The sequence below is a fragment of the Prosopis cineraria genome, unplaced genomic scaffold (genome assembly GCF_029017545.1).
Source record: "Prosopis cineraria cultivar Desert tree isolate PC_DT_omini unplaced genomic scaffold, ASM2901754v1 PC1774, whole genome shotgun sequence".
NCBI lineage: Eukaryota > Viridiplantae > Streptophyta > Magnoliopsida > Fabales > Fabaceae > Prosopis > Prosopis cineraria.
In genome coordinates, this window is record NW_026557099.1 from 3,960 (window position 1) to 22,522 (window position 18,563).

The window sequence follows — 18,563 nt, forward strand, 5'->3', positions numbered from 1 at the left end:
TGCTTACGCAATGCAATAACAAGAAAATTTACTTATTAGAAGTCAAAAGTCAATTACAAGACCATTTGATATCATTGTGTATCGATTATTTACCAGGCCTTTTCAACATATTGTTAAACAAAAGGTTTCTTCTAATAATTTCATTTACCCCTTTAACAGCCTAATGCCTCTACCAGCCACTCTTTTAAAAAAATAATAATAATAAAAAGTAAAACCAACACAAGTAAAAAGGAAAAAAGAAAGAAAGAAAGAAAAGAAAAGTAAAACCAACCTACTCAGCCTTTATACTTTTACATATACATAGTGCCCAGGGAAAAAGCTCATATCATATGGATGCTAATCATCATGTTTCTTTGGCCCCAGTCGTACATACATATTCATATATGCATACACACACTATGTATATATTTTTATCTTTTTTATAAGTTATTTTTTTTAATCTCATCAATATTAATATTAAAAAATAAAAATATATAAAATTTTAAATATATTTTTATACAATAAATTTAAAAAATAAGATTATATTATTTTTTATGAATAATAATTTTAAAAATATTTTTAAATATTATTTAAAAAATTGTATTATATAACATATAAATGAAATAAAATAAAATTTTTAAAATATATTTTATAAATAAAAGTGAAGTGAGTATATAATAGTTTTTAATTAAAGGAAGAAGGAAGAAATAAAGTTGGAAAGGAAGTAACGCCCCAAAACGACATGCCGTCAGAATCTGAAGATTGGATTGACTAGTCACAAACTCCCAATATCCGCCGCTACCACTGCGCAGCACAACACAACCCACTTCTCAATCCCACTCTTCACGAAAAACGCAAAACCCATCATCGCCACCTTCGTCATCGTAGACGTCCTCCGTCTTCTCCACAGCCATGGAAGAGAAAGAGAAGACCAAAAGCAAGAACAAGAAGCAGAAGCACCAACACCCCAACGACCAATCCTCTAAATCCTCCTCCGATTTCTCCTTCAAGCCCTGCTCCGACGTCAAGGGCCTCCGATTTGGCGGCCAATTCATCGTCAAATCCTTCACCGTCCGGCGAGCCAGACCCCTCGAGCTCCTCAAACTCCTCTCTTACCCACCCGACCCGAAAGACCGCCATCACAACGATAAGCTTCTTCCCTTCCCTTCCACCACCGCTTACTTGCCCACTAACTTCACCATCCTCGCCCACCAAGCTTGGAACACCCTCACGCTCGGCCTCGGCACCAAAAAATCCAAAGTGCTTCTCTTCGTCTTCGATTCTGTAACCATGAAGGCCGCCGTGGATCGGACCTGGCCCTCCGAGATCCCTCTCGGTGATGTAAACAAGAAGCTCATTCGAGGCCTTTCTGGTTGCGAGATGGCCAGGTTTAAGTTCAGAAAAGGATGTGTTACTTTCTATGTCTACGCCGTTCGCCGTATCGGAAGCTTCGGATTCTCCTCGTCGGAAGATCTCCGAACGATTCTGCAATCCGTTGTTGCTCTTAAGGATTTCTTGGATCATACTGCCATGCTCGCCATGCCTCATCAGAGAACCATTCGTTATCAAGACGCCGTAGCCATGGCTCACTAGCTTCCGCCATCATAGTCTTCCTCTTCCTCCTCCTCACCGCTCTACTGTTAGCCTTTTCTTGCGTAGCTTTCTTTTTCACCAAAATCATATTTCGTTCCCATCAAATAGGTAAATTTCTCAAGTTGGTCCCCATGAATCATTTTTTCATTTTAGTCCTTCAATTGTTAAGATTTTGCAATATAATACCCTTTCCTCATATAGTCTTGAATCAAATCTAACCGTTCTCTTGACTTAATGTGGGTTGTTCATCTAGAATGATAAATTCACATATCAAATTCAACATTGAACTTGTGACTAGTGCTTTGGTTAGATTTGGTGTTAAAACGACATTGTTTGACTTGAATGTTGTGTGTTCATTTGGTTATATGCTAATTTACACCTTAAATTTAACATTCAAGTCAACGTAATATTATATTTAATTGAAAATTTTGGATCAAGAGATGATGAAAGGGGTGACATTGCAAGTATTTATTGATACAAGGATTAAATGAAAGAAATGATATGTATGGAGGACCAAATGAGAAGTTTATCTGTTTGCAAGGGATTAATATTTTTTTTTGGAGAGGCTGATTACTAATTATTGATTGATTTGTTGGTGATTTTGCTTGATGTGTATTAATTCTTTGTTTTACCTTTTTTTGTGGTTGGAATATTTGTAATTTGAGTATATGACTAATAATGGGACATCATAGCACAACTCATTCGGGTTGCCTCTGTAATTTTTGCAGAGATCTTGGGCACATAAGAAGCCTGCTAGTTGCTAATTGAAATTTGTGAAGTGAAAATTAAGCCTTTTAGTATTTGTAATTAAAAAAGTTAAAAATTATTTGTTTATTAAAAATAACTGAAACATATTATTTGTATAATATTTTATTTAAACTTAATATAATGTTCATTTTATTTTTTGGCTCATTTATTTTTTTATTATTGTAAGTAATTAGAACATGTCTTTTTCTTTTTAAAATTTTTATCATCGAAATTAGCACTGCAAAGTAAATAGACTTTTGGGCATGAACTATTTGAAGTGAAAAAATCTATGAATTTCATGAATTTTTTAAGAAAAGAAAGGAGGATAAAATTTTATGTTTTATAAAAATAATATAATATAAAAAAATACCATAAATTAACTTCATGGAAATTGAAGAATAACATTTTGCATTACGAAAAACCTGTTTTTTTAGCGTATTAGTTAATCAATGGGACAAAAACTGTCTATAATCAATTTAATATTCTTAAATGGCACTCTTTTCTGTAAATAGTGCAGGCATTGTTCTAACTCGTGAAGAACTGCATGTGATCAAGTGCAATTATATATTTAAAATTATTTATGAAATGACAACAAGCAAAATGCCAGATTTTCTCGAAATTTTTTGTTATGTATTTTCTAAGAAAATTTATAAAATATAAAAAAATGGCTAGAAAAAAAAAACAAAACCTATGGCTAAGCACTTAGCTTTCTAGATTGGTAAGAAAATAGTGTTTGGAAGGATAGAAAACAAAAGCAAAATGAGAAAGCTGTGGTTGACAAAAGAAAGAAGAAAGTCACACTACTTGGCACCCACTTGTGTCTTTAATTATAGCAAGAGAAGGACCCATGAGCTTTTGGTTCACAAGTATCATGCATATCTCTGTCTCTCTAGATCCAGCTTTTGCCTCTTTCAATTGTAATAACAAAAGCTGATACACTGAGTAAAAATTTGAACTAATATTTTACAAGGTTGTATATTTTAATCTCATTATTAATGTGAAAATTTTATTTATAAATATTTATAAACATTTTTTGAATTTGAAGACATGCATTGATCATAGCAAGAGAAGGACCCATGAGCTTTTGGTTCACAAGTATCATGCGCATCTCTGTCTCTCTAGATCCAGCTTTTGCCTCTTTCATTTGTGATAACAAAAGCTGATACACTGAGTAAAAATTTGAACTAATAATTTACAAGGTTGTATATTTAAATCTTATTATTGATGTGAAAATTTTATTCACAGATAATTTATAAATATTTTTTGAATTTGAAGACTTGCATTGATCCTAAGGAGTTTCTCGGATTTCAGTTCCTAGTGCTTTTTGTTTTTTGATAATCAACTCTCTGAAGATTTTGAATAAAAAAAAAAAACCAAAAGAAAGACATTAGATGGGATTATTAAGCTCCACAAATGCCTGTGCGTGTACTGACATTTGTCAGTAACCAGATGGTAACTCAGATTATAACAATTATAAAAAAAAAAGTTACACATCAATATTTAATTATTTATATATAATAAAAAATTGTAAGAAATAGTGCTGCGTGTAAATTGTGTGCAATGACAATCCCGCTCTAGCTTAATTATTAAAAAAAAAATGGTGAATCAATGTGGTCAACCCAATGGGCCGATATCCAGTTGTCTTGGAAGAAGCCCATGGGATAATTTTTAAAAAAAAAAAATCGTCCATTTTTTTTTACTTAGAGGGAGTGCACTGACAATTTAAAAATACAAAATAAACTGAACTAACACTTTTTTTTTTAATGAAAAAGCTTGCATATTATTAGATTACAGTTAAAACACATAATGAAGTCAAACACTTCACCATATGCATGGAATCATAGAGTCTTTATTCAGTTCTCGTCAAAGTTGTGAGCACTGATCATATTTAAATTTAGTTTGAACAGTTTATGTTTAAAGTATTCAATATTTCATTTTTTTTAAATGATAGATTTTTTTAGGCTAGAAATTATAAGATGATTTTTATTTTGAACTCTACATTTATTAAAATAAAAAATATAAAAATATAAAAATGAAATAAAATTACATTTAAATAACCGAAAATCAATTTCAGACAATTTAAATTGATAATGAACACTTCATGCACTCATCACTGTAATAAGCATGAAATGTGAATTTGTGATTCCCATGAGATGGGGTGTGTGTGTGTGTGTTTTTTTTTTTTTGTGGTTATTGCACCTGATATCTTAAAGCGTTTGGGTATGCTGAATTTATTACCTGTCCAATTCACTCTAAACTAATTTAGATCCTCGCTTAGATGGGCTCTTTTTGAGAGAGTTTTGCATGTATGTTTAGCGAGACATGCTTTGCATGCTCAGTTGCACTACTGCATACTTTAAGACTTGAACATAAAATTTTAAATTAAGCTGTTTAAGTCCCCAACCACTTGAACAAGCATCTTTTGGTGAGATATCGTGTTTGTAACTTGAGAGTTGGGATTTTCATTGGTGAAGTTAGGGCATGCAATGGGAAGAAGAACGAGTTAGGGCCAAATTTCCAAACCTAAGCACATGGGCTATTAAACAAATGAACAAGCTGGCTATCTTCTAAATTATTGCTCACATAATGCAAGAAATATTTGTCACTACATTGATAAAGACTAATCTAATTGATAATAATTTGATCTATAATTTATAAAGTTATGAGCTTAAATCTTAATATTAATGTAAGAATTTTACTAGTAAAGAAAAAACTCGTTAAACATATTAACACTTCTAATGATTTGATATTTTCATACCATTATATGTAGCTCTAAAAACACAAATTTGTAAGTAAGATTTGTTAATTTGAGAAGAAAAATGATCTTCAATTAATGACATATCTGACAAGTTATTTCTTCACAAATTAGCAAACTTCACTTGAAATTTTTTGTTTTTAAGGTTGCAAATTTTTATATAAAATACATTAACATTGTATGATTCATGTAACTAACCCTCTTGGATAAGATAAAACTTATTGTTGTAGCATTGTATAGCATGCATGTTAACTTGGGTTTACTTTCTTGATGCAACTTGTTGCTGTTTTCAAAATTTACAAAGTAACAAATCTCACTTGACAATTTTTTTTAGGGTTGCATAAATCAAAATGAAAGTGACAAACTTTTAAAACAATTTACTCAAGGACCTTTGGTCCTTATTTTAAACTTTCAATAGTCCTAATAATTTTAGAAAATTAGTTTAAAAGATTGAATATGATGGCCTCATAACTTAATGAATTAATATTCAAATCTTTTGAAAGATGTATTCCTCATTTAATGTTTGACTATATTTTGAGTATGATTATTTTTAATAGGATAACATTTGTAAAAAATATAAAAAAATAAAAATTTACAAGTGAGATTTGCTAATTTGCAAAGAAAAAAATTGTTGCATAAAATATATAATTACTTAAATATTATTTTTTTTCACAAATTACCAAATCTTACTGTATTTTGAGATTGCAAATAAGGGTATGAGAATAGTAAATTATTGAAAATGATAGTATGTTTAACAATTTTTTCTTTAGCGGATTACACTTGCAAATTCTTGGTTACTCATTATGAACTCACATTGACAAATTTTTAGATGAATTCACCTAATAATCTTTCATCCTTATTTTAAATTTTTAAATAATTTAATCCTTTACATTCTCTGTGATTTTAATTGGCGAGGCCTACAAAAAGTCTTTTTGGTCAGGGACCATTAATTATTAATTAATTTTAAAACATGACGTATATTTTAAGTAATTAAATTAAACTAAAATAATATTAAAAAAAGGAATATTGAAATGCAAATGCACAAATGCTTTGCCGAAGACGGAAAAACGAAACAGAAAACTCGAGGTCGAGGGGAGGAGTCAAGATTCAACTGCGTTGTCCACTACCTCCGTTGCCCTTCTCCCCCCACTTGTTAGGGTTTCGAGTGCTGCAGTTTTCCTTCAGTTCTTTGCGTCCAATGTTCAATCCCCAAATTAATACCTTTTTCTGATCCAAACTGGTTTGCTTCAAATGATATTTGTCTGAATCCAACAATTCAATGTAATATTTTAATCCCTCCTTAGTTTCATCGTGTTAACTCTGGAAATCTTTCCTCTTCTGTGGTTTCATATTTATCTCATAATGTGATTAAATGAATAAATTGTGTGTGATTTGTTCTTTTTCTCTGTTTCCAGCTTGTATGGAATGAATGATAAGTTCACACATTTATGAGCTTTTCATGGTTTTGTGCTCTTGTTATTCTTGAAGTTTGTAGTTTGAAAATTCAAATGGGAAGTTCTGTTTCCTATTTATTATTTTAAGCTGCATGCTTTGCTTACTTTGAAGTTGCCGATTGTTCTGGAAAAATGCATATGCGGAATGGAAGTGGACTCTCTCCCGTGCGAGAATGTTAAGTGCGTGTCAATTGCCTGATTATCCTCCATCAAATTGATCCAAAGGACTAGCTGTTTTATGGAAATATCGCCAATTTTCTCAGTATTTATTCTTGGCATCTTCTTCCTCATTTGAAAATCCAAGCTTCATCCTATATTGCTTCTCTGATATAATATTAAAACATTGGAGTTGATTTTTATTATACTGAACCAGGGCTTAAGCATTTTTCCTCTTCTTAAAAAACGACCAGAGCATAAAGCTGTTTTTGGAAGAAAAGTTGTCTCATCCTTCAAATCTTCATATCAATCCAACGAAGGAAAGTTAGACAATTGACACGCAATTGAGGGGGATCCGCATCCTATGAGGGACAGCATTCAGCATTCCTTAGATGAGGACCAATAGGACAATTCATAAAAGAGCTTACTCTTTTTTATTACGTAGGGACTGATAGTTGGGTTATACAGTGACCCACCCAGCCGAATATGATGTTTTAACTACAAGGTATTTTGGTATTTCACTTATTTTGCTGGATCTGAAAATGGGTAGTAAAATTATCTCAAAACATCTTTCAATACAAAGTATGATTTAGCATCTGTAGATTGTAGGGCATATGTACGTTTGATAGGCTAACAACAAATTGTTTTGTATTTATTAACTGCATTGACTTAGATATGTTTTTAATGTTTGAATGTGTATGATCCATGCCATACCAAGGGCAAACCTACTTCTTATTCATAATGTTGACTGTCAACAGTGTAGGCAAACCTAGTTCTTACGTAACAAGGGCAACATATATACAATAACTGCAGCAACCCGTACAGCACCTAAAGGAATGGAATCTGTGCGGACAATGATTGATCTTTTTGTGATCTTATTTCTGATTGCAATAGTAGGATTTGCCTCTGCAATAATCTTTGAAGCATATAGAAGAAGAAATAACCATGAGTATGTTCACTTAATTTATTTTAAAAAACATGCAGTTATTTAATCTGTTTCTTATTGTAATCTTTTATTATAACAATAGGCATGTTGAAGGTGCGGCCATTTTTGAGGATCCTAATTCATTGAAACAGGTAAACCATTTACTTCTGTGTTAAATCAATTTCTCCTTTTGGTGTTTAGGAGCATTGTAAGGCAATAAGCAATACAGTTGAATGATAGGAAATCTAGAATTTTTTACTATGCCATGCTCTTGCATCCTTTTTTTTATCCAATGTTACTGTTCATTTTTACTTTGCAGGTATGGCCCAACTATTTTGGTCATTCAAAATTTTGGAGTGTTCTGCTTTGCTGGCCCTACTGTCCAAGGGCCTAAAATATTTTTGGGACTCTTAATTACTCTGATTAATGTTCTTAAGGAAATGTGGAAAATAAATATAATAAAATCTATAGCAAACTATACTATTCGTAAGTAGTTACTACTGCGGCTCATTTTTAAAACTTTGTGCAGTTGAGTAGGTCTATATGGAATGAGTTCTAGGCTAGAGTTTTTCTATACTCTATTGGCCTAAAAGTCAGAGGTGCATCATGCACCTTAAGACCCCATTTGGTATGATTGAATAGTTTTTGATGGAATTGGAATTGGAATTGGAATCAGAATTGGAATAGAATTGAATTATAAAAGTATGTTTGGTATGTCAGAAAAATTAGATGGAATCCTTGCATTACTTTTGTTTGGTATGCAAGACATGGAAATGGAATTATACTTAAAAGACAAAAATACCCCTATATAAAAATTAAAATAAAACATAATAAAAACTTAATTGTGTACCAATTTTCTTATGTATTTTATATATTAATGAAATATTATATAAATCATAGATTATATCTTTAACTATTATTCACTAGTTTGGGCCAAACAAAAAGTTTTATCATCAGAGGGAACATTTTCTTGAAAATAAAATTGGCAATGGTTCCCATCCCTTCTACTTTAAAATAAATACACTAACACGTAGATTTAGAAGAAAAATGTCAAACAAATCAATTCTACTTCTTATACCAAAAAAATATGATAAATATATAAATTATATACAAATATTATATATAATACTATCTTATATATATATATTATAACGTTTTATATATAATGAGCAAAAATATCATTCACTCTTTTATACTCCCTTTTTCTTTTTTTTGCTAGCATATAAGGGTTTTATTTTTTTTTGAGGGCAAATTTGTCTTTCTGGAATTTGTATGAGGGCAAAAGTGTCTTAAATATTACAATTCTATAGAATTGCTCCCAATTCCATAGATTTACATAAGGAATTCAATTCAGCTTTTTTCCATAGAATTAGGATTCCCAAGAATTGTAATTCATATATACCAAACATCACTTTATTCAGATTCCTATCCCAATTCCATTTCCATCTTCACAATTCCAACCTACCAAACATGGCCTAAGTGTCAGTTTCTACAATTATCAAATAAAAAATATCTTAGCAAACACTTTATCTTATATATGCTTGTTTTCTGGGGTAATCTAATCAACATTTACACAAAAAAGATAAAAGAGCGATAAGGCTACCAAGTCCATTGACTGTTACTTATCTTGTTTGGTCAGGATTAACCCATTCTGAAGTAGCCATGAAAATAATGCATTGCTATTAAATAACATGCAACATTTCGAAGTGAATCAGAAGAGAAGTATATGTAATGGAGTGAATGAACTTTTTGATATTTTCTTGGTTTTGCTGGATCGCTTAGGTACATGGCTTAGGAATTTCTTTTACTCATTTTATGTGTTCAACTAAAAGATTTATGACTCATATTGGAGTTGCTGCTTGCAGATAATTGGATTGATTTCCCAATTTTATGCTTGACGGAGAAGTTAGTCTTCCTTTTAAGATGTTTTCCTGATATGTTTTCTGGTGAAATTAGTTTGTATTTTACGTTCTTTTCATGTGGACTAATGTACTTATCTTTTTCATAAGGATAGCACATGGAAAAAGCAAAATGCGACATCTGAACTATCAAACAATGAGTGTTACCAAATTTGAAATATAATAGCTTGACTAGGAAAAACCATGGCATTTAGCTCATTCTGAAGAATCTGTGCCCTTGTTGATGCTGTGTGGTGTGTCAATATGACAATATCTATAGAATGCATACACCTTTTTCCCCCTCTTCTCACTATGGCCACTAATTCTTTGTTAAAGTTTTATTTTCTTTGAATATTCGTATATAACTCAAAGGAAGTTAATTGAGAACCCTTATGAATGAAGAATAATGAAATTTTAACTTTGCTATACGACTATTATGTGCTAAGGATTATTATAAAACCATTTGCAGGCTTTCATTTAGTTGTGCAAGCTTTTAAGTTGAAAGGGCTTCTGACATGCTCTCAAAGCCTTGTGATCAAGTGGTTATGAATTTGATCCATTCTTCCAAATCACACTTCAAGCCCATAGGCCATTGTGTGAGTGAAAAAGAGATTGTAATAAAACTATGCATTGGTCATAATTTAACAGCTTAAAGTTTTGAGTTACTATCTCTTTGGCAATATATATTAACTGCTCATTTATAAAAATCATAGACTATTAAACTTTCAAGATGAAGTATGATATAAGCAATAAACTACTCATATTCACAACAAAAATAAATTTGGCTGCATTAAGGATCACATGGGAAATGATGTGTATAACTTATTCTGTCAGTTGAATAATTATTTTAAGCATGCCCATCAAATACCTATTAGTCGGAATAGAATAATTGTTTACTTTCATTTTCTTTTATATATGATGTTTTTTACTTGGATTTTCATTTGTGTAAGCTGTGAAGTTAGGTAACATATTATGAGGATGAATGTTTGATATATGAGTTGGGTGGGTCTTTTGACTGATTCTTGCTCTGTATATTTAGGTTCCTTGCCCACACATTGTTGATCCAGCTACAAAGTATATGTCTTTAATAATTCCTGCATTTAATGAGGAGCATAGGCTTCCTGGAGCTCTTGATGAAGCTATGAAGTAAGTTAAATCAGGCCTTTTTATCAACATTATGATTTCATCAAAAGAAATTTGGCTGGATTATTTTAGCTTCTAATTTGTCCACGTTGGTCTTCCTTTTATTTATTTTTCTGCTATGTATGTGTTGTAAGATACAATCAACCTATCTTATGAGTTTGCTGATGTGTCTGTTAATTAATATTGTTGAATTGGTTTGCATGTCACTTGTCACTTGATATGGTATTAGCAACAAATTTATTCCCCTGCTTTCCAGTCAAAAAAGATCCAAAAAGACCAGTGAGATAGATAAGCAAAAGTAACTGATGGGGGAATTTATAATTCGTAGGAGATAATAAAACATTTAAATATCTATGCGCTTATTTTATTATTTCAGATACCTATTCTGATGCACTTGGTTCCTTCAAGCATGATTACATATTTGTGTAATTTAGTATTTGTTAGAATGGTGTGTTTTGCTATTTAAGGTATCTTATTCTGAGAAGTAATGAAGTCTCTCCTGTTTACGGGCTATTGCTGAGAATTGCTATGTGGAACTATAGTGATATTTATACCTTTACTTCGTAGTTATCTTCAACAGCGTGCCTCAAAGGATCCTTCATTTTCATATGAGGTATTATCAGTTTCTTTACTTTCATGCTCAATTGATGCCTTATAAGGAATAAGAGTTTTTGATTGCATACTTTCTCCCAAAAAAATAAATTTAGTTAGATTCAGGTTCATTATGCTAATTTAACAACAATATAGAGTCATGTATAGAAGATGTATAGTCCATGGAGTAAAGCAATGAACTATAATAGTTTTGTATTTCATATAATTAGTTGATTATCCCTGGAAGGCTTACTGAGTTACTGACAATATCTTTTAGATAATATTGTTTGAAGCTCTGAAATGGTAGGTTGAAGTGACTGATTTTACATAACTCCTGATAACTTTGAAAAACCTCTCTGCATACTGCTATTCCAGCTGGTGTATCTCACTTCTGATGCATAGTCAGTTTAATGTTTATTTTTAAAAGCTTTACCTGAGGAGGCAATTTTCTTCAAACAATGACATGTATAGTCAGTTTCATGATAATGGGTTGGGTAGGGCACTCCCTACTGTTAACCCAACATTTTGCTGGGAAATTAATTAAGCACTCACATACATATGTGCACTGCTTAACTGTCCACTCTCTACTCAGGTGCGTTGAGAGCTTTGGGGTGGTTAATGGAAATGAAGTTTAGTTTATCATAATGCATGGATGAGCACTTAGTGTTTGCGGAAACACCTACAACATGTTGCCTAGGGTAACAAGGATAGGACTTTGTTCAATGGACTCATCGCACGTACATGTTACACAAACTCACTGGTATCTGAGAGACCAATCCTCACCACTCTCCCCCATTCCTTTTTCATAACCCGCCTTGGCCCCCTCACTATTCTTAATTTCCTGACATTCTTCTTGGGTTTCCACGTTATTATCCTTCCTCCTAGTGTAAGCCTTATAGGGCTTGGCTCTCCTATCATAAGTCTGACCCTCCGGCCACTTATGTCCATCAATTTTTTGAATTTTTTAGTGAACTCTCTTGTATTTATTTTGAATCAATGTATACCTGTGCAGGTTTTGATTATTGATGATGGAAGTGCTGATGGGACTAAAAGAGTAGCATTTGATTTTGTGAGGAAATATACAGTGGACAATGTGAGGGTTATTCTTCTTGGAAAAAATCATGGCAAGGGAGAAGCAATCAGAAAAGTGAGTTTAGTTCAAAACAATAAAAGAAATCTCTTCTTATATAAGGAATGTCTGCACATCATGCTCTGTGCTCAATGACAATTTATTAATGCTTTTCTTTCTAAAAGCATTGTATTACTGCAGGGAATGCTTCATTCACGTGGTGAATTACTTCTGATGCTGGATGCTGATGGAGCAACTAAAGTCACTGACCTAGAAAAGCTTGAAAATCGGGTTGGTGCAATGCTTTTGTATCTGTGTTTCTCATAGGTTTGCCTATAATCACTATTTTTATTTCTTCTGCTATACTTTGATATGCAAATCGTTTTTAATTTTTGTTTTTTTAACCATTCAGATCCAAGCTGTTGCAAAACAAGAGTTTAAGAGTGGAGATTCAGCCACTAGTGATTTGAGCTTTAGAATATCTGATGTCCCTGTCGCTGCTTTTGGTTCAAGGGCTCATCTGGAGGAGAAGGCTTTGGCTACAGTTAAGTCTTCACATTCTTTCTTTATTTTCTTTTAATCTTTGTCACATTTGTCATGATCATCTTGGTTAAAGTATTTAGCTTTAATATTTCCAGAGGAAGTGGTATCGTAATTTTTTGATGAAGGGTTTCCATCTTGTGGTTCTCCTGGCTGCTGGTCCTGGAATTCGTGACACTCAGGTAACTTCATTTAATTTTTGACCTCAGTCTGACACCATAGTCCTCTTATGACCTATTGACCTGTATATGATTCTCTCTGTATCTAGTGGCTGGCCTTCTAGAACCTTCTTCAGAAATGATTTTTTGCATGTTGATTGCCTATCAACTTTAATATGGTTAAGTACAATGCCTGTCTTTTTGCCTCACGATGGCGTTGGTTTTAATTGCTCATCTGATTGACTCTGTACTTACAGTGTGGTTTCAAGATGTTTACTAGGGCTGCAGCTAGAAAGCTTTTCACAAATGTGCGCTTAAGGAGGTAATGACACCTAATATCTACAGAATACTAAAGCTTCTTAAATTATTTTAAAGGAATAGATCCAGAAATAAAAGAAGATTGGTGGTTTTACTCGTTATAATTGCTTGTCTTCCAATCTTCTGTATCTACCTCTTTTGGTTTGTATGCCATATTTAAGAAGTGTATCTGAACCTGACATCAATATTCTAAAGGTCTCAATAACATCTTCTTGATATAATTTACTGAATTACTGAATGCTTTTTTTTTTTTAATTTTAATTTTCTGGTACTTTTTTGTTGATGGTGCTAGCATTTATTCTCTGCAGGTGGTGCTTTGATGTTGAATTAGTCTACCTATGCAAATGGTTTGGGATCCCAGTTTCGGAAATTTCTGTGAATTGGTCTGAGATTCCAGGATCCAAGGTGAATCTCCTGAGTATTCCTAACATGCTTTGGGAGCTTCTGTTCATGTCTATGGGATACAGGTCTGGTATGTGGAGAATTTCTGCATGAGCTTTTATGCTGTACATAACGGTAATTTCCACATCAGATATAGAAATGCTAAAATTATCAGGAAAACCTAGATTTTATTCACGCTCCTTAAGTCATTTTAAGACTTTCTGGGGGCAAGAATTATATTTAAATGTTGTAGGGGAAACCGTAGCCTAGCCTTTAAGACTTTTTGTTGGGCATAAGGTCTCTAGAATTTTCCCGCGGTTGCTATTTTCATCTCTGAACGAGTAGAAAATTTGAACAGTTCATAATTGTTTGTGCTGAATTGGAGGAAAATATTCAATAGGATAAGAACTGTATGTAATTAAAAAAAATTCCTATCAAACTAATCATGCAATCAGTTGTTGCCAAAAGCATACACACTGATGTTATTTTAAAAAGACAAAAAACTAGCATTTTAACTATTCCCTATATTTAGTATTATAAGATATATTTCTTAAAGTTCTTAAAAAAGTCTTTTTAATTAAATAAGATATGTTTTTTAAAGTTCTTAAAAAGTCTTTTTAATTAATGGGTGTAATTAATATGATTATTTAAATTGATTAATTAAGGATCAACTTGAAAAGTAATGTAATTTTAAATGTTAATAATTAACTTATTATGAGCGTACCTTAGATAGAAGTGTCTCCGTGAGTCGCAAATTATGGAACTTGAGGGATTCTTCCCAACCAAACGGGGACCAGACTTTATGTAAAAGGATCTTCACGTGTTCACACTTTACAACCAAAGAAGGCTGGCTTCGAAGTATCAATGCTACGACTGACAAATTGACAAACTGATTCAACTTTGTTAAGGGCCTTTTTCTTCAGCTTATTTTATGAAAAAAAGACTTGATTTTTAAAAGAAATTTGTTTTACAAGTTTTTATGATATTTGTTTAAATTTTTAAAAATAAGCAGAATTTGCCCCAAACAAAAAGCAGATTTCTGATTTTTTTTGTCAAAAAGTTACTCAAAAATAAAAATAATTTAATTCAGTATATAAGAGAAAATGTTTTAAAAGTTGGAATATAAAAATATATCATAAAATTTTAAGATAATAGAATAGATAATTATTTTAATAAAATAAAAGTAAGAAAAATATCGTTTTTTATTATTGTAAGTTTGTAACCAAATATAAAATGATGTCAGTGTTTTAAAAAACTTGTATAAAAAACTCGTTTTTAATAAAATCTTTAAATTATTTAAAAATTATTTATTTTTTAATTTTAAATAAATAGACCTAAATAACTGACAACTAAAGAGTTTATTAAGTACTTTTGAAAAACTTTTTAAGCTGGTTGCCAATCTTAAATAACTACTTGTAATTGATTTTTTTTAATTTAAAAATGTAAAGTTCAAATCCCTGTATATATATTTAAAAAAAATGAATTGTGAATATGTTATAAAAGAGTTGTGAATCCCAAATTTGTGTGGCCTATAAAAAGCCCGAATTTGTATGTAACACTAATTTTTTTAAATAAACTTACAGTTAAAATTGAGAAAAATAATAATAAAATAAAAGAGTAACAAAACAATAATAAATGTTAAAGAAAGTTACAGACACACAATCTAGGAAACGCCGCTCTAGCAATGTCTTGTTCTTGTCTCAGAAATCAGAATCTTCCCGGTGTCAGCCCGAGGTCTCTCATACACAAATTCAAAGCGTGATTTGCCCTGAAATCTGCAATTTACACAATCTGTGTGTCCGAATTTGGGTATAGTCTAAAATCTTAAATTTTTATTACCAAGTAGAAAAAATTATTACTCTTTTTATTTTAAAAAATTTGAGTTGTATTTCACAAGCTTATTATGATCAAGATATGCCTGTAAGCTCAAAAAATATTTATAAAATTGCTCACCAACCATGTTCTTACATTATGAGCGAGATTTGAACCCACAATTTAGTGAATTATGAGTTAAATTTTTATTAATTGGACTTTGTCTTTGAATAAAAAATATTATTCTATTTGCTTCAAAATATATGAACCCTTTAACTACCTTACGAGGACTAAGAAAAATAATAATAACTTAAAAAATGATATAAATCATTAAATTAAAATGGTAAAAAGTTTATCAATAAAAGTTGGTCTAATTAGTGAGAATTTGATTTACAACCCACAAGATCATGGGATCAAATTTCGTTGCCAATATGAGGACCTTGTTAATAGGTGATCTGTAAGTACCTTTATAAGTGTTCTTTAAACCTAAAGGCATGTTCTGACTCTAGCTAATGCTCAACTCACCAAAATTTTTTGGTCCAAAAAAATTATCACCACTTTCCAATATTACATTATAATAAAAATTCATACATTTTAATTATTTTTAATTTCTTTCTTACATAAGTTCTCTTGAAAATATGATTAATTAACAAGATCATTTATACAAAATTTGGAATAATACAATTTTTAATTTTTCAAATTTGTCTTAATTATTAATTTGGTCCTCTAAAAGTTTAGAAAACAAAAGAACAAATCACATTGTAAGGAATTATCTTGATAAAAATTAAACTCATTTGAAGATTAATTTGTTCACATTTAGCTACACATATGTTGCTTACTGCAAGTGCACGGGTCGTAGCAAGTAATATAAAATGAGTAGAGTATCGTTCCCTCGAGAATTTGTTTAGAAAATTATAATCAAGCAAAAGACTAAACAAATTTGATCAAGTTGAGCTACACATAGTTAGGTGAAATGGTTTTGCAAATGAGATTAACTCTAGAAAATAAAGAAAAGGAATTGATTCACAAACTTCAAACACAATTTAGGACTTAGGATTATTTATCCCCCTTGCATTTCATAACATCAAAATTACTTCCTCTCATAAATGCTTTTAATGAAAATAAGTGCTAACCTAGGGTTCTAAAAATACTTGGACAAGCTCTCTCAAGTCATGAACAAGTGTTTAGTAAAATTGATTGCACAATCTCTTGTTACAATTAATAAAACTCAATTTTAAAAACCAACCCTAATGTGGCTATGTAAGGCTAGCAAGTATATCTCTATCTTACTAGCAAAACCATCCATTTAACATGCAAATATCAAGTTCTTACACAATTTTACCCAAGTTCTACACTCAACCTAGCCCTCTCAAGCATTAATTAAGTAAACCCAACATTTAAATGGTGGCCAATCATGTAGAAGCATTAAGGAAAGAGTAAAATAAACACATATATATCATTAATCACAAAAAGAGAGGAGAAATATAGTGTTAATCCATACAAGGGTTTCAAATAATCCTAGAACAAAGAGTTTAGCTACTCATAATCATCCACAAGCTACAAATATACAAAATAAGTGGACCCATTTCAGATTACAAGAGAGGAAAGGGAAGAGGAATAAAAAAACCGAAGAAAATGAGCTCCAAATGCCTTCAAAGCTTCAATCTCTTGATCCCAACTCTTCCAATGCCCAAACCCTAGCACAACCAAGCTCGAAAAGTGTCTAAAAGTCTGAAGAATGCGTTCTGGGTCGAGCTCTTAGCTTATATGTGTCCTAGCCAACTAATTTCTGATAAATGAAATGCAGCGTTTTTCTAACAGCGGTGAAAGTTGCGAATGAAAGTCACGACTTTGGGACGACTTTGGCAGTTTTGCACTGTTTTTATAGCTAACGAAAATCATTCATTTTGCTCTTGATTTCTTCATCCAAAAGCCTTCCATAAACATCCACAAAGCTCCAGAAATGCTTCTAATCAAAACTTCAATTAAAATAACATGAAATTAGGCTAAAAATATTAAATTAAAGTCAAGAACACAAGCCAAAAATAAAATGCATATTTTCCTAATTTGGGCAATAAAAACATATACAATTGAACCAAAATGGATTAGAATCTAAGAAAAATATGATGAAATAACATGAACTTCTAGATGTTAACAACATACATATCGAATTATGAATATGCTTAAACAGAATACAAGTCTTGCATGTCCAACAAGTCCAACAAAGCCAAGAGGCTCACAATGCAAAAGTGGTAAGATAAAACCAAGAGTCTAACAATCAATCAGTGACCCAAAAACATAAAAAGATCACAGGGATGATTGTATGAATGATGACATACCCCTTGATTGCTTTAAATTGATTAGATTAAAATTTAAATATTAGCTTAATATTTTATTTAAGTTTTGTTTTCTATTTCTAGATTATGATTTTGTTTAATAATGTAATCTTATGATTTTAGAATATATAATCGTTAAATTATGTGGATGAAATTTTATTATTATTTTTATAATATTTTCATCCAACTAAGGTTAGAATTAGGGTTTTTGAGTCTTCTTGAGTTGTCTATATGTAGGCATGCATTTCTACATTATAAACAAAGTTTGATTTGAATAATACGATTATTCTTATTTTTTAAAGTTTATAAGTCTTTCTTATGGTGTCTTTGAAAGTTAAGATTTTTATAGATAGGTTACGATTCTTTGATCTTTATCTTTCCTTTACTACTTCATTTCCTTCCTTGATTCTTCTTCCTCCATATCTTGTTCCTTTACTTTGTATTTCTTGTATTTTCTTTGTGTTTTAGGATTTTATTTCTAACTAGCATAATTTTGCTTTCACGTGCCCAATCAGTTGGTATCAAAGACTAGTTGCTAGTTTTAGTATAGGAGTAGGATTCTGGGTCGAGGGCAGTAGTGAAGCTGGAATTCTCGGCACAAAGAAAATTTTTCTATCTCTTCCGAGTCTATTATTTCTCTTTCCTTCTTTCTTTCTCTTTGTTTCTTAATTCAACTTTTACTTGAGAACTTACAAATGTAGCGAGCTA

At 31.3% G+C, this 18,563-nt stretch overlaps 2 protein-coding genes across 5 annotated transcripts; both read left to right on the forward strand.

Moving 5' to 3' along the window:
- Positions 1–761: 761 nt before the first annotated feature.
- Positions 762–1,768, forward strand: LOC129300849 (uncharacterized). Its single transcript, XM_054939454.1, has one exon. It carries the CDS (start codon positions 892–894, stop codon positions 1,570–1,572), a length of 681 nt encoding a protein of 226 aa, XP_054795429.1. The 5' UTR covers positions 762–891; the 3' UTR covers positions 1,573–1,768.
- Positions 1,769–6,135: 4,367 nt separating this feature from the next.
- On the forward strand, positions 6,136–14,072 carry LOC129300848 (uncharacterized). 4 transcript variants are annotated; one of them, XM_054939449.1, is made up of 13 exons: positions 6,136–6,355; positions 6,641–6,790; positions 6,902–7,189; positions 7,443–7,633; positions 7,713–7,761; positions 10,547–10,653; positions 11,218–11,263; positions 12,254–12,388; positions 12,512–12,601; positions 12,723–12,854; positions 12,949–13,032; positions 13,266–13,330; positions 13,635–14,072. In XM_054939449.1, exons 4-13 carry the CDS (start codon positions 7,521–7,523, stop codon positions 13,819–13,821), a joined length of 1,008 nt encoding a protein of 335 aa, XP_054795424.1. In that variant the 5' UTR covers positions 6,136–6,355; positions 6,641–6,790; positions 6,902–7,189; positions 7,443–7,520; the 3' UTR covers positions 13,822–14,072. The 4 variants fall into 4 exon arrangements, with proteins under 4 accessions (XP_054795424.1, XP_054795427.1, XP_054795428.1 ...); XM_054939452.1 differs by lacking the exon at positions 6,641–6,790; XM_054939453.1 differs by lacking the exon at positions 6,641–6,790 and having other exon boundaries at positions 6,939–7,189.
- Positions 14,073–18,563: the final 4,491 nt, after the last annotated feature.